This window comes from Pinus tabuliformis, chromosome 4_1 (genome assembly GCF_031772625.1).
Source record: "Pinus tabuliformis cultivar Carrire ecotype Pingquan chromosome 4_1, CPIR1, whole genome shotgun sequence".
NCBI classification, from domain to species: Eukaryota; Viridiplantae; Streptophyta; class Pinopsida; order Pinales; family Pinaceae; genus Pinus; species Pinus tabuliformis.
The window spans coordinates 601,145,059-601,160,548 of NC_142303.1; the positions used below are offsets into that span (position 1 = coordinate 601,145,059).

The 15,490-nt window shown below is 38.8% G+C and overlaps 1 protein-coding gene across 4 annotated transcripts in view; it reads right to left on the reverse strand.

The window, feature by feature from the left end:
* Nucleotides 1–235: 235 nt before the first annotated feature.
* Nucleotides 236–15,490, reverse strand: part of PPDK (pyruvate orthophosphate dikinase) — a 54,421-nt gene continuing 39,166 nt past the window's right edge. For all 4 annotated transcript variants that reach the window (XM_089420130.1, XM_089420129.1, XM_089420128.1 and 1 more), the window contains 4 exons: nucleotides 1,556–1,693; nucleotides 1,319–1,396; nucleotides 888–979; nucleotides 236–746 (listed from right to left, as the gene is read on the reverse strand). In XM_089420130.1, the coding sequence (XP_089276256.1) occupies nucleotides 704–746; nucleotides 888–979; nucleotides 1,319–1,396; nucleotides 1,556–1,693 (351 nt within the window). In that variant the 3' untranslated portion in view covers nucleotides 236–703. The remainder of the gene's footprint in view (nucleotides 747–887; nucleotides 980–1,318; nucleotides 1,397–1,555; nucleotides 1,694–15,490) is intronic.

The window sequence follows — 15,490 nt, forward strand, 5'->3', positions numbered from 1 at the left end:
TATATAATTTTAAATATGATATTATTTAAAATATAAATTAAACTATTTTAAGTATAAATATTTTTAAATAAGCTAATGTCTTATTTATTATTTATTAATGATAATGATTATTATTCTCTATTAAAATAAATTTAACTTATTCATATTCCCAGCAAAAATTCAAAATAAAAATAAAAATAAAATTAATCAGATTAAAACCACGATGACTAATTTTCAACTTCCAAGCACTTTGAAATAATTTTGAATCTCTAAAATATACATTTCCAAATAGGCCACACCTTTGTATACATTCCACATGACATGCTTTCAGGCTGGGATATAATAAATCTTTAACATCGACCAGCCCAGCTATTACTGAGACTTTAAGAGGACTATTAGTACTGTCATGTTACTGTTAGAAACAGGACTTCAAGCCTAAAAAGAAGCTAATGAGGTAGCAATATAAAGAGAATGGGGTCATATGATTGATATGCCCGCGTTATATGCTCAGTTAAGTATCAGGCTCAACAAGATTTCCATTTGCTGGACAAGGAAGGCACAACTCAGATATCTCCTATATCTCCATAAATAAACGATGAACGACGGCAACATTAAATTATTTACACTTGTTCTAGTGTTTGCAGGAGATCATAAGATCGATATCACATTATTTAAAGGTTACCACCTACCACGACCAATCTCACGCTTCAAACAGAACAGATTTTCAGCAAGCAGCCTGAGCTGCAGCCAATCTTGCAATGGGAACCCTGCCAACCAAGATTTTGTTAGACACTTGCAATGTATACCACCTGATGCTGTAGGAGTGAATGATGGAAATCAAGGCATCGTTATCCTTGTTAAACATAATTTCATTGTAGTTTCAAGATGTTTAGTGGTGAGGGAAAAACCTGAAAGGCGAACAAGAAACATAGTCTAATCCAGCTTCTGCAAAGAATGCTACAGAGGATGGTTCTCCACCATGCTCTCCACATATTCCGACCTGTAGTGCAATTAAAAAAAATCATGGATGATTGCAACATATCGATGCATCGTCACAAAAGCTTCACATGCAGAAAGCAATCTTTTTAGTTGATCACTCTTGACTGAATGGTTCAGTGCAGACTAAGGCTAATCTACTAGGGTTTCATTCATTTTGAGAAAATGCGTGGAAGCTTTCCTGATACTAATTTATCTATGGGTAAATGGCTTGTCTTATACTGGATTCACAGCCATAGCTTTAATTTTAAGGTCAGCTTTAATCTACTCTGAGCAAGATATATAACAAGATGTTGATATAACAATTGCGTATGTTTGCAGTGGGTATCCAACAAGCTCCCACCTTTAAATCAGGTTTAGCTTTACGGCCTCTTTCAGTGGCAATCTTGATCAACTGGCCAACACCCCTTTGATCAAGGACCTGACATCCAAAAGAAGAAGAAAAAACACATCAAATTCATTTGACTGAATTTGGCTGAGGGATCAGTTGCTTCATATATGGTACATTAATAGCAGAAACTGAAAACAATGAGGCAGGCTTATTTATAACAACTGAACAATAAATGGATCGATGTCTCACCTCAAAGGGGTCATTCTGAAGAATGCCTTGAGATAAGTATGCTGGCAAAAACTTGCTTACATCATCTCTGCTGTATCCAAATGTCATCTGTGTCAGGTCATTCGTCCCAAAGGAGAAGAAATCCGCATTCTGAGCTATCTGCAAACCGATATACAGGTATGCAAACAATAGTGAGCCAGAAGGAATTGAACTGTATGTATTCGGAAATCATGACACAAGGATATAATATCATCATGGACGATCCACATGGAACTTATCAGAACCCATATGCAAAGCTGAAGAAAATAGTAATCAAGTGATCCAGAACTCTAAAACATTGAAAAAAGAGTTTTTCTCTATACAATGGAAACAGATATGGAGAAAGGCAGCATTGTAAGTATAGACCATAAGAAATTGAAACAAAGGTGGTGCCCTACAAATTATAGTTGTTAGAGATTCAAACAGTTATTTGGTGATACAAGTTATGAAATTATATGTAGTCAACCAATAATCAACTAGAAAGAAGGAGTCTCTTAGGTTACTACAAGAGGTGGTGGTAGCATGTACTTACGTGCTTAAGATCCAATAATATATTTATTATGCACGTTAAATATGGTAAGGATGTTGATCTTAAGTGATATTAGTTACCATGTTTTGATCCAATGATATATTTAAAATACACATTAAATATGGTTGTAGGGTTGTTGATTTTATATGATATTAATCAATATGTCTTAAAATAAAATAAAATAATGAAAATATAGTTGTAAGTTACAATTCAATCCAATGTTAGGGTATTGCTACTTATATCATGAATGTAATTAGTGGTCTTCATTTTGGTATGGGATGTGCAAAGAAATCTCTTAATTGAATTTTTAGTAGTAAACTTTTCACCACTGTATTAGAGGAAGCATTGTTTCTATTTATGACCTTACTAAGAAAAATGTATTTGTTGTTGTGTGTGCTTCTTTGTAGTTGTTGTAATATTTTTATACTTTAATGTTTATGTTGAATATCTGTGTTGCAGATTATTCTCCATTTGTTGCAGGGTGCTCTCCAAGTTTAATGATTGGTATCAACGCAGTTTTTGGCTTCACTAGGACACCTTTGTTGTCAAGTTGAACAAACTTTGTTCTTGGACTTGTTGCCGCAAAATCTAGCAAGCCTTGGAGAGGGGTACCTTACAAGGCTATTACTAGACCAAGAGGCAATAATGGAGTAATCGCCCTCTATCACCACAACGAAAACTCCCTGCTCTTTATGGACTTTCACCAATGGGAGGAGTTTCGGTATGGTATGGTCACCTAATAGGTATTCTATGTTTGAGGTATGAGGTGACCTAAGGGCTTCTAAAGGAAAGACACAACTTATGTACAAGGCTCTTATCAAAGAGTTAGGGCAATTTGCTTTCCTTAGATATGCCAATTTTATGCACACAAGACCTAGGGCTTGATTAATAGGTGGAGGGTTGGTGTGGGAAAAAGTCAAGGTGAAGAGAAAGGGTTTCCAATTATATATATCTGCAAGGTCAAGGCACATGAAACCCACAAGAAGACCCCAAGTTGAAGCTAAATCTAAACTAGGGTTTCCCTAGGGAAAACAACTAGGGCAAAGGAATTTATGGACAAGATTGAAGTGGGTGCCCACCAAAAGGAGAGATTATGTGGAAAATACTATCCTCTTGATATTTAGGCTCTTTTATTATGAAAATACTTCCTTCTTAGAAATTCGCACCAAGCCCTAGCTTGGACACTTGGCCTTAGAGGGGCCGAATTAGGTCAAGAGAAAAAGAGAGAATTTATGGATGAAAAGTGAATTTAATCAACAACAAGGTAGTTCAATGCCTTACTCCTTGGGAGGATGGATTTTATTAGTTGATTGGATAGCTAAAATTTGCTAAGGAGGAAGGATAATTGATGCCCTAGCATTAAAATCCCTAGTGATTACCTATGTAATGAATCGACAGGTTTTATGGGAGAGCTAATCAAAGTTCACCACTAGGATTATCATTCACATGTTATTCATGAGTAATGTATGCAACAATGATATCTAGATTCTATCAAATAATTTTTCAATAAATTAGGGAACAATAGAAAACCCTAGATTCAAGATATTCCATACATTATACATAAAGAAAAGATTTATCCAACAAAATGTTCACTAACAAGATAAAATGCATGAAATTCTATCCATTCATCCAAGACAATAGCTCCAAATATCAAAATGCATTCATAGATCCAACTTCCTCCACAAGACAAAGAGGTCAAAATTCTTAAGAGGCCAAAATAATCCAAGTCCATGTGATGATGAATAACAAAGTGTCCTCTCCTCTATATATATGAGGAGGAATAGATACAATTAAGCCTAAAAGCCCCTAATCAACAAGTAAAATCACAATGATGAGGTGGGTTACAAGCCAACCCACTAGCCAAGACACAAAACATAAATAGTTTCCCACATGTGTGAGTTGTAAGGCTGATTTCATCCATGTGTAGGGCTAAATGAGCAATGTGTTGTGGCTACTTGGTGCCAATGTAGGTGTAGAAGTCTTCTAAAATCATCCTGTAAGGGTTGGCCCTCAAATCTTTGTCAATATCCCTTTGTGGACCCCAAATTTCATCTTGGGGCACAAAGGTGGTCTCATGGGTCTCCAAATGGCCATAGTGTCAATTTCTTCTCCAACGTTGAGGGCTTCCAAGGTGGTGCTATCCCTCCCATGTCTGAAGGGGTGATACCAATGTTGCAAGAACCGTCCCCCGCCCCCCAAGTTCAGGAGGTAGATTCGCTTCAGGGACGGATCCATCGGAGATCCTTGGGAAGAACTACGGTTCCACCCTTTTTTCACGGTTCCTAGGCTTTTGGAACTGTGACAATTCAGAACGCGGTTTTGTAGGTCTAAACTACGATTTCGCCATGGTTCCAAAAACCACTTACACGATTCCGCAAGGCTTTTTTTGGAATTTTTGAACTGTTATGTGAGGAACTATGCTTCCTGAACACTTCCAAGGTGCCTTTCAGCCCTTTTTTCACAGTTCTTGGGATTTTGGAACTATGACTGTTCCGAACCATGGTTCTGCAGGACCAAACCATGGTTCCACCACAGTTCCAAAAACTACTCGCACGTTTCCACTAAGCTTTTTTTTTGGAATTTTCGAATATGCTTCCTAAACACTCCCAAGGTGCTGCTACGAACATCGGTTCTGCCCTTTTTTCGTGGTTCTTGAGCTTTTGGAACCGTGACAATTCCAAACTACAATTCCAGCCCGATTCTGCAGGCCAGAAGCGCGATTCTGCCAAGGTTGTAAAAACCGCTCACACGGTTCTGCTGGGATTTTTGTTTCGGAATTTTTGAACTCTAATATGAGGAACTATGATTCCCGAACACTCCCAAGGTGCCCCCTTGATGCTCCCTAGATGATCCTTAATGGTAATGTTAAATTCTTAAAGTAAAAGTGGCATTCTCCTTTATCTTTCATTTTCATCCTTTTACTTAAACTTTTAACATTACCATGAAATGAAATAGGATGTTTGAGAGTGGTTCCAACCTCATCAGACTTCATATGGAAAAAATAGAATTTCATATCCCAGTGAAAATTTAGTAGACTTAACAATTTTTAGGATTTCAAGATCAATGGAATTGTGGCATTTCATTAGATTATATCATGTATGGGGGTATGTGATTGGCATTTAATCAAGAGCACTAAGCCCTATATGTGCCTCAATGTTGGTGGTGTTGATTGTTGAGCTCCTATGTCATGGCCTTAGTAAAAATGTACCCTTCACTCAAGTCAAAATCATTGATCATGCATGTTAAGCTTTCCCTACCATATTATAAGGCTTGGGTTAGGTCGTTTGATCAAAATTGGGAAATGTTGAGTAATATCCCTAGAGAATCAAAATAGAAGCAAAGGCTAGACAAGGGGAGAGGAATCTATATTCTAGATTATTGATGCTCGAATAATTAATTATTAATGTACAATGGATGCCATATCTATCTTGATTTATTTACAAATATGCACGTTCTTATATTTTCTACAACTAATTTGGTATTTTGTATTGTTATTTTTTAATATAAATGCGCGCACACACACACACACACACACACACATATATTAGATGCTTTCAAGATGCTTTGCTACGAACAATTTTTGGAAAATGACGCTTTGCTTCCCAAAAACATCCCCGCTTTGTGCAACATTATGCTTACACCTTTTGAAGGCCACATACAAACCTTTTTTGGAAGATGTCCTACTTCTTTTGGAGGTCATTCCACCACTTTGGAGGATTTTGGCACTATTATAACTGAAGATAATAGGCCTACGACAAAGTGTATCTAGGAAAAATCCTAGATGTATAACCTTTGAGAAAGCTACCACTATCAACTTAAAAACTATTCCCATACTTTGGAGTAGCATGATTCAGATTATCCACAGTATTATGTTCATTCTGTCGACATTTCGAACCCCAAAGGGGGTCCATCATCAGGGCTAAATTTGATAGAATATGAATGATAGTTCCTTGAGAGAAGAATCTTCCAACCAGAGTATATATAAACTTAGAAATTGATAAATTTTTATAGATGCCGACCCTTATATATATGAATTCTTTTTATTTTTTATTTTAATATAATAATTTTAATTTTATTATTTTAATTTTGGGTGTTCTAGCTTTAATTGTTTCAATTATTTGATTTTCCATTATATGTTAGATAAATAAATAAATTAATTCATAATCCTTAATAAATAATAATTGTAAGTTTATTTTTATAATGTAATGTAATTTTATTATTTTTATAATTAGTTTTATTTTATTTTATCTTAATTAAAATTAATTTTATTTATTACTAAATTACTTAATTACTTGATTAAGCCATGAACCTTAAGTATTTAATTAATAGAGATGTAGATTATTAATCCTATTTATTCCATTGATTATAGGTTAGTTTTTATTGTTTGAATTAATTTTCTTATTTTTATTTGTTAAGGAAATGGGGGTGGCAAGTCCCCTTTAGAAGCTATATATAGGCCAGTGTCATAATATTCACATTATTTTTTACATTATGTACATATGCGGGATGGACTAAATAGGCTATACAGAAGCGGAATAGATTGAATAGGCTGTCGGGCAGCGCGAGCAAGCAACAAGGATCGAACACGGGTGGGGAGCGAGATAGCCGACAGCCCCGACCACGTGCGCTATGCGCCCATATTTTAATTAATATAATTAATTCATAAATGAGTTTGATTGATTAATTAATTTATAATTCTCTCTTTAAAATTATTTTTATTTTTATTTTAGTTAATTAATCTTAAGTATCTAATAAAGAAACATTATTTAATTATTTAATTGATTCAATTGATTCAATTAATTAATTTAAATTTAATTGATTAATTAATTAATTAATTTAATTCATTTGTTTCATAATTTCTTTTTTAATTTATTATTTCTATTTTCCAATTTATCTCCCAATGTTAATTTTATTTAACCCTAATTGTCTAATTGATGAATAAGTAAATTATTTTAATTTATTTGATTAATTAATCAATTAATTAAGTAATTTACAATTTTAATAATTTTATAATTTTCTTTTATCAAATGTTAATTTTGTTTTTTTTTTTATTGATAAGTGGGTGAATCCTGAAAATCACTCTTACCCTGTGGCTGAGAGGCCATGACTCAGGGGCGTCTAAGCTGTCAAAGTCACCTGGGGATCGCACCAGCGGAAACCATGTTGGATTTTTGGAATCGGCGAGACTAGAACCGGTGACCTTTTACTTATGGAGCGCCTTAACAGTGCACTCCCTCACCAACTATTCTAAATCTCTTTGATTCAAATGTTAATTTTGTTTATTATTAATTAATTTTCAGTTTTAATTAATTGATTAATTTTAATTAATTTTTAATTAACATTAATTTAATTAAATCAAATTAATTTAGTTAATCAAATTAACTAATTTTATTAATTTAATTAAAATTAATTTAACAAATTTAATTGATTAATTTAATTTAATTAAAATTAAATTAGTTAATTTATTAATTTTATTAATTTTATCAATTTTGGGGAACCTATGATATTATGCTTCTAAAGGTTTGGAGGGATTTATTTGCCTAATCAGGGGAAGCCAGTTTCCACTAATCTCACTCCCATTGTCCCTATTGAGGTTCTGAGGAAATTTCATAATTTCGATGGCCTCTCTGAATTTTCTCTTTTTATAATGATCCTCTCTTGCAATTATTTTAGCGTCTTCTAAACATACATGATGTTTGGTTTTGGATGAGTGTTCCGCAAGGGCTGATGTAAGGGATCTCCCATTATTTATATCAGCTCCATGCTCTTTAAGTCTTATTTTCAGAGACTGTCTTGTTTCCCCAATATAACTCTTGCCACAAGAGCAATCAATCTTGTACACACCCTTGAGTTGTTGATGATCTATGTTATCCTTGACTGACCTCATCATTTGCCTTATTGTTCCACATGTTGTAAATTGAGTGTTTATGTTATTCTTTCTTCAAAATTTTGCAATCTTATCCGTAATCCCTTGGATGAATGGAAGGTATACTTTCCCACAATTTTCTTTCCTGTTTTCAGGAGGACCCTTAGAGAGGACCTTATCCTGAGCTCTTCTTATAGCTTTCTTAATACTGAACCCTTTGTATCCTAGGTTTTTGAAGACAGAGGTTAAGGGTTCAATTTCTTCATTTAGGTGATCAGGGTCAGAAATTCTCCTTACATGGGAGGCTTCCCTGTAAGAACTCGAGATCAAGTAACCCAAGCTAATTGCCCTGTAAGAGGCTTACAATGAGATATCCACTTAGAATAGGCTCAGTGAATTAAGGCTTGAGTGGATATGGATAATAATCCTCAAGTTTTGGCTAAGAAGGGTCTTGTTAGTGTTGAGATAAGTTAATTCAACCAATTCACCACAAGAAAATCCTAGAAGCAAGAATCGCTAAGGAATTCTATGGGTATCATAAACTGGGGTTTAAAATCTAGAAAAATCACAGTGAATGCAACTAGCTTATAACAGCCCCAAAATCAGTGCCAAAGACACTTAGTCCTGAAAGGGATGCTTTGGATATAAATCTAGGTCAACTTATGACATTTTTTGTAGTTAGAAAGGGTTCTATAGCCTCACAAAGGTTGACATCAGTAGCCAACCCTAAAATAGGAATAAAAATGATGTAAATTTCACAAGATATGTAATAAAATGATGATATAACACTTTTCAACCATATAAATATCAAGTATATGCTTTATAAGGCTATGATAAAAGGTTTTTCAGTAACTTAACCTAAATTTACCATAAGAAATTAAAGATAAAAGAAAAATGACGACCACCTTCAAGAAAACCATACAAACCCTACATTGTTGCCTTCTAGCATTAGGGCATACGAGCCAATGAAGTAAATCACTTATTTCTAGGGCCCACAAGTAATAATCCTAGAGCACTAGAAATACTCTTGACTTGCACCTTAAATCAACCTAGGCATCTTACTCCTCCATGAAGGAGACCAATTAGGGTTTAGATGTTAATCAAACGTAGACTTGGAAAAGGGTACACCAATAGTTTTCAATAAGAATACCCAAATATTATGAAGCAAAACATTCACATTCTATATGTATGCGTAACAAAATAGAAAGAAAGCTATTCTTACTTCATAATCATCATGAATACCTTGTGAAAATTCCTAGACTCTAAAAACCCCTACTGCAGCAAATCTGAATCTACTTCACCTACTTGATTTTTAATATACATTAACCAGGTTATTCTTCTCAATACTAAAGTAAATTACTTTTGCAACCTACACTTATTAAATATTTGATCTCATGAAACAGAAAACAAAGCAAAGAACAAGATACATAGGACATACTTATTTTTGGACACAATAGTCCCCGGAAAAACCCAATGCGAGAAAACCGGTGCAGCATTTTTGAGGGTTTATTGTTGAAATTTCTAAGTTTAACTCGTTAGAAATTCTTCCTGTGCTATCTGATTTATTTCTTCCTACTTGTCCAATTACTTAACAAGTTATTTACCATGTAAATACTCAAAATAAATACAAGCACAATATCAACACATACAGATCATCAACTGAAAACAAGCACACAAGTGACACCGTTGTTTTTGGACTAATGTCCCCCCGAAAAACCCAATGCGGGAAAACTGGTGCAGCTATTCAGAGGGTTTTATTATTATGCAGTTTCAGAATACAACTTGGGTGCCGGAAATGGCTCACCCAACAAAGAATTCCCTCGATAGTAGTACCTCTCAGTTGGAGACAGATATTCCGGCTAAGTCACTGGATGAACCATCCCACAGTAACAATATAGCTTTTGCTGCTCTACATCACCCTATCCAGCTCTCCAACTCCAATCTGTCCCACAAAAATCTCCCAGCGCTGCCTCTAGGGCCTGCGTCAACCTCTCTGGCCTAGCGTCAGCCTCTCCGGGCTCTGCATCAACCTTTGTGTCTCACACGCTGGCCCTCTCTAGCTCTGCGCAGCACCTGGTTGCCTCTGCATGGCCTCTAGCTGGCTCTGCGTCAACCTCTCCCGAATTTTGCGTTGATCCTCCCTGTACTAATTCTGCCTCTCTACTATGTATTCACTACCCCTCAGCTGCAACTCAGATCACTTCACTCAATTTCCTCAGCAAACGCTGTCCCAGAAAATCGAGTTCTTGATCTCTCTTCTTGTGTCCTCCAACTGACCCTCAAGCCTCCTCTTATACTTTTCTTATTGGTCCATCAATGGCCGAGAGTAATTCTCTAATCAACGGTTATGATTAGATTTGGCTTGATCCATGACTTTTGGACCCTTCTAACCCAATTTTATATTAATACCCATTAATATTTTATTTTTCCTAAGTTTAGACTTAGGAACTCCATTAAAAATATTAATTATTTTAATATCTCCCAAACCGGTTAGATTCTGCCCAAACCATTTATGGGTCTTGGAGATCTCATGTGCTTTAGCCTCTCCACCAATTTTCGTGGCTAGAGCACATCTGATGCTACCCAAAATCAACACTCCCTCTTAGCGAGGACTGTTCTCTAGTAATACTCCTCATTGAGTATCACCCTGATCATCTAGCATCGGTCCCTGTGCTGATGCTAGGCCTCCCCGCCCAACATCCTCTGCACTGTTGCATCCTGTACTGCTACCCATGGCCCTGCCACTGCCATTGTTGCATCTGTACGGCAGCTCCCTCTGCATCCATGCTACTACCCATGGCTCTGCCACTGCCACTACTGCATCTACATTGCATCCCCTCTCATCATGTTGCATCATGCTGCCCATAGCACTACCACTGCTAACCATTGCACTGCAACTGTTAATGAGAAGTAAGTAACTGATCCTCCCAATTTTGACATCTCTGTCAGGCTAGAAACACTCCTGATGTTGAAGCTCCCTTTGTCGCTAACAAGTGCTCCCTCTACTAACCTCTGTGCTATTGCAACAACTCCATGCATCTCGCGTTGATGCCTCACGTTGTCCCAGGACTCTTGCACTACAACACTCTTTGTTGCTCCATCCACATCGTCTCTACCGACATCCGCCAGTCCTGCTACTCCTCTTCGGGGCTCCCGTAGCCAAGTATAATCCAAGAGGTTGGGTACCTCGAGGTTCCTGCCCCTCATCGTCTGTAGTCCATCTGACTACAGCTCGATGTCTCCCCACTTCCTCTCAAGTGGCGTATGAGCACTCATGGCACAGTCGTCTTCTGTCTCCACTTCTTTCTCCACCCTCACTGGCGTTGCCTTGGTCTCAGAAGCCTCTCCCTTGCCCTTCTTCCTTGGACACTAATTCGCATAGTGACCCAGTTCCCCACAATGAAAGCGCTTGACCTTGGAGAGATCCTTCTTTCGTTTCTCCTTCTTTCCCGCAGATGCTAGAGCAGCATCCTCCTCATCCTCCTTCTTGATTCTGACCTCTTTACCGCTACTCCCTGCCTTGGTCAGCCATCTGATCTCTTCTTGACGAAGAGCTGCCCACAGTTCCTCCCAATTCGGAAGGTTCGACCTGCCCAGTAAGCTCTGGACAAATACCTCCCAGTCCTCTAAGACTACGTTCAATGCGGTCCTCACCAACATCTCCTCATCTGGCGTGGCCCCTATGGAAGTCAGTTGGTCCCGGATCTCTATCAATCGCTCGAGGAAGATATCTATCTGCTCTCCCCTTTGCATCTGGTATGATCGCAACTGATTTTCTAGAAGCATCTTCCTCTGCACGAAAGTATGCTGATACAACTTCTTCAGGGCATCCCACATCTCATTTGCCGTACCCTTCTCGGCAATATGTGGTCAAGGATGATGCACTTAGCCCTGGCCATTGCTTCTTCGTACTTCTCATTTTCAGCCGGGTCAACTGGGATCACTATCGTTTACAAGGCGAAGTGCTTGATGCGATACCTATCTAGAATGGACAAGATCCTGGCCTTTCAGACTACGAAGTTGGAAGCTCCGTCCAGTGTATCTTGATCTCTCAGCCCATTCACTGCCATTTCGCTGCTCCTCTTTTGACTCTTTCGAGTCTCTTTACTTCCCTCCTGGAAGTCCCCTATTTGACTCCTGCTGAGTCTCTCAACTTCCCGTCTAGAAGTTCTCGGTTCAACTCCCTCTGAGTCTCGATTTCCCTTCTGGAAATCCCTCTGCCAACGTCAAGTTGCCCCACTTCGATAGTCTACTGATCTGGATTCCTTGGCTAAAAGTCCACCTCGGCAGCAACTCCCTCCAACTTGATCTTTCCCTGTTAGGTATTGTTCTAACCACAGTACCCCACCAGCTTCGCTCTGCAAATTACCCATAGCCTCCTATACCCCAGTGACTGAAGGATTGAGCCACTTGGCTCTACGCAATCCTGGCAAATCATCTCCCCAGCCAACTACGTGAGCCCTCCTAGCCTCTACGTGAGCCTGACACTGCCTCCCATTAGCCTCTGCGCTGCCTTTCTCTGGCCCAGAATGATGACACAATCTCTCTGCGTCACTCCTTCCTCTGTCGCCTTCTGCACGGATCAGCTTTGTCACTCGGGACAGTTGAATCTGCTACTACTGCTCTGCTAGTTGATGCCTTCAGTTATCCTGTGATCTGCAACCACGCTCTGATACCATGTTGGAATTTCTAAGTTTAACCCATTAGAAATTATTCCTGTGCTATCTGATTTATTTCTTCCTATTTGTTCAATTACTTAACAAGTTGTTTACCATGTAAATACTGAAAATAAATACAAGCACAATATCAACACATACAGATCATCAACTGAAAACAAGCACACAATTGACACCATTGTTTTTGGACTAATGTCCCCGGAAAAACCCAATGTGGGAAAACCGGTGCAGCTATACAGAGGGTTTTATTATTATGCAATTTCATAATATAACCTGGGTGCCAGAAATGGCTCACCCAACAGAGAATGCCCTCAGTAGTAGTACCTCTCAGTCAGAGATAGATATTCCAGCTAAATCACCGGATGAACTATCCCACAACAACAATACAACTTCTGCTACTCTGCGTCACCCTATCTAGCTCTCCAGCTCCAATCTGTCCCACGAAAATCTCCCAGCACTGCCTCTAGGGCCTGCGTCAGCCTCTCTGGCCCAGCGTCAGCCTCTCAGGGCTCTGCATCAGCCTCTAGAGCCTTTGTGTCTCACACGCTGGCCCTCTCTAGCTCTACGCAGCTCCTGGTTGCCTCTGGCTACCTCTGTGTGGCCTCTAGTTGGCTCTGCGTCAACCTCTCCCGCCTTCTGCGTTGATCCTCCCATTACTAACTCTGCCTCTCTGCTATGTATTCACTGCCCCTCAGCTGCAACTCAAATCACTTCACTCAATTTCCTCAACAAACCCTGCCCCAAAAAATCGAGTTCTTGATCTCTCTTCCTGTGTCCTCCAACTGACCCTCAAGCCTCCTCTTATACTTTTCTCGTTGGTCCATCAATGGTCGACATTAAATCTATAATCAAGGGCTAAGATTAGATTTGGATTGATCCATGACTTTTGAACCCTTCTAACCCAGTTTTATATTAATACCCATTAATATTTTATTTTTCCTAAGTTTAGACTTAGGAACTCCATTAAAAATATTAATTATTTTAATATCTCCCAAACTGGTTAGATTCTGCCCAAACCATTTCTGGGTCTTGGAGATCTCATGTGCTTTAGCCTCTCCACCAATTTTCGTGGCTAGAGCACATTCGATGCTACCCCAAATCAACATTTATTATTATGTAGGAAAAAAATCTAAATACTTATCTAGGGTGTTCATCTAGCAATCCTTCACAGAGAAAACACTGGCGGAAAATATGAGTGAGTTTTACCTCACTTCACTTGGCAGAATTATCGCTGATCTGGCACAAGACTGGCTAACCCTGGCTATTTTGACGTCACCTCTTCTGCCCTCTGCATCAACTTTCTTAGCTGTTTCGGTAGTTCTCGGCAGTGTTGGTTATTCCCGGCAGTTCTGGCTTTTTCCCTCTACGTCAGCTTTCCTGGCTATTCCCGGCACTTCCGGCTTCTGCCCTCTACATCAGCTTTCCCAACTATTCCGACAGTTCCCAGTAGTTCCGACTGTTCCCGACAATTCTAGCTTCTACGTGATAGGCAGCTTTTTTTCTCTGCTGGCTCTCTCTGCCTCTCTGTTTGTATTCTCCAGAAAGTCCTTCTCCCGGATTCTCATTGCCCCTATGCTGCAAAATGATTACTTAGTTCGAATTTCTTAGCTTCCTAGCCCCAGAAATCGAACTCTAGATCAATTCTCTCTCTTTGTGTTTCGAAATGAACCCCAAGCCTCCATTTTATACTTTTCCTGTTGAGTCTTCGATGGCCAAGATTAAGTCTCTAATCAACAGCTAAGATTAAAACATAGCTTGATCTGCCTTCTAAATCATTCTCAATCATATTTTCATTAATACCCATTAATATTTCAATTTCCCTAAGTTTAGACTTAAGAACCCCATTAAAAATATTAATTATTTTAATAAAATACAATCCGAGTGGAATTTCACCAAACGGTTTCTAGGTTCTTTAGAACTCATGTGCCTTAGCCTCTCTGCCAATTTTCAAGGCTAGAATGCTTCCAATGCTACCAAAAACTAACACTCCCTCTTAACGAGGAAAGTGCTCTAGCAACAATGCCCAACTGCATGTTGCTCTGCTTCTGAAGCATCTCCCTTTCCGCACTATCGATGCCACCAATGTTGTGCTTCTGCTACTATTGTACTGCTACCCATGACACTGCCATTGCTACATCTGTACTACAGCTCCTTCTCAAATGTTGCATTTTCTATGCTGCTAGCACTGCTAGTGCTAACACTGCAACTCAGTTGTTGAGAGAAGCAACTGAAAAACATCCAAAATGAACTGAACTTAACTGTTTTCAACATAATACAATGAATTTTGGAATCTGACTACTATTGATTCTAACCCTCTGAATCTTCTGCGTTGCTACCGACTCCTGCACTATGCCAACTGCACTGTTTCCAACCTTGCTTTGCGTTCATCAGTCTCTGGTCCCCAACTACTGCATCTATCCTCCAAACACTCCACTGCATCATCTGACACTAAGTCCATCTCGCTATTGCTGAATCTTGGGGTCCCGTAGCAAGGAATTGATCCAAGAGGTGGACTCCTCAAGGATCTTTCCCATCTGTAGCTCTTTCGAACTACAGCTCTAAATCTCCCCACTTCCCTCCTGGAGATGCAGCTGCCATCTCTACCAAATGTCAAATGACCTCCTTTCTCCTCTGCACAACACTAGAACGGCCTATGCACTCCCTACTGGAGCTTGTAGATCTGCCCCTCTCCACTGTTGTTCAGCAAGTGAAGATTTAGACTCCTTGGCTGGAAGTCCTCTGAGGAGAAAATTCCCCTTCTATGTGTCTTCACTCTTTTCTGATGGATTTCTGCCCTAGCAGAAACTGCGCCCTTCAAGCACTGCACTGAGGCTCTGCGTCACTCC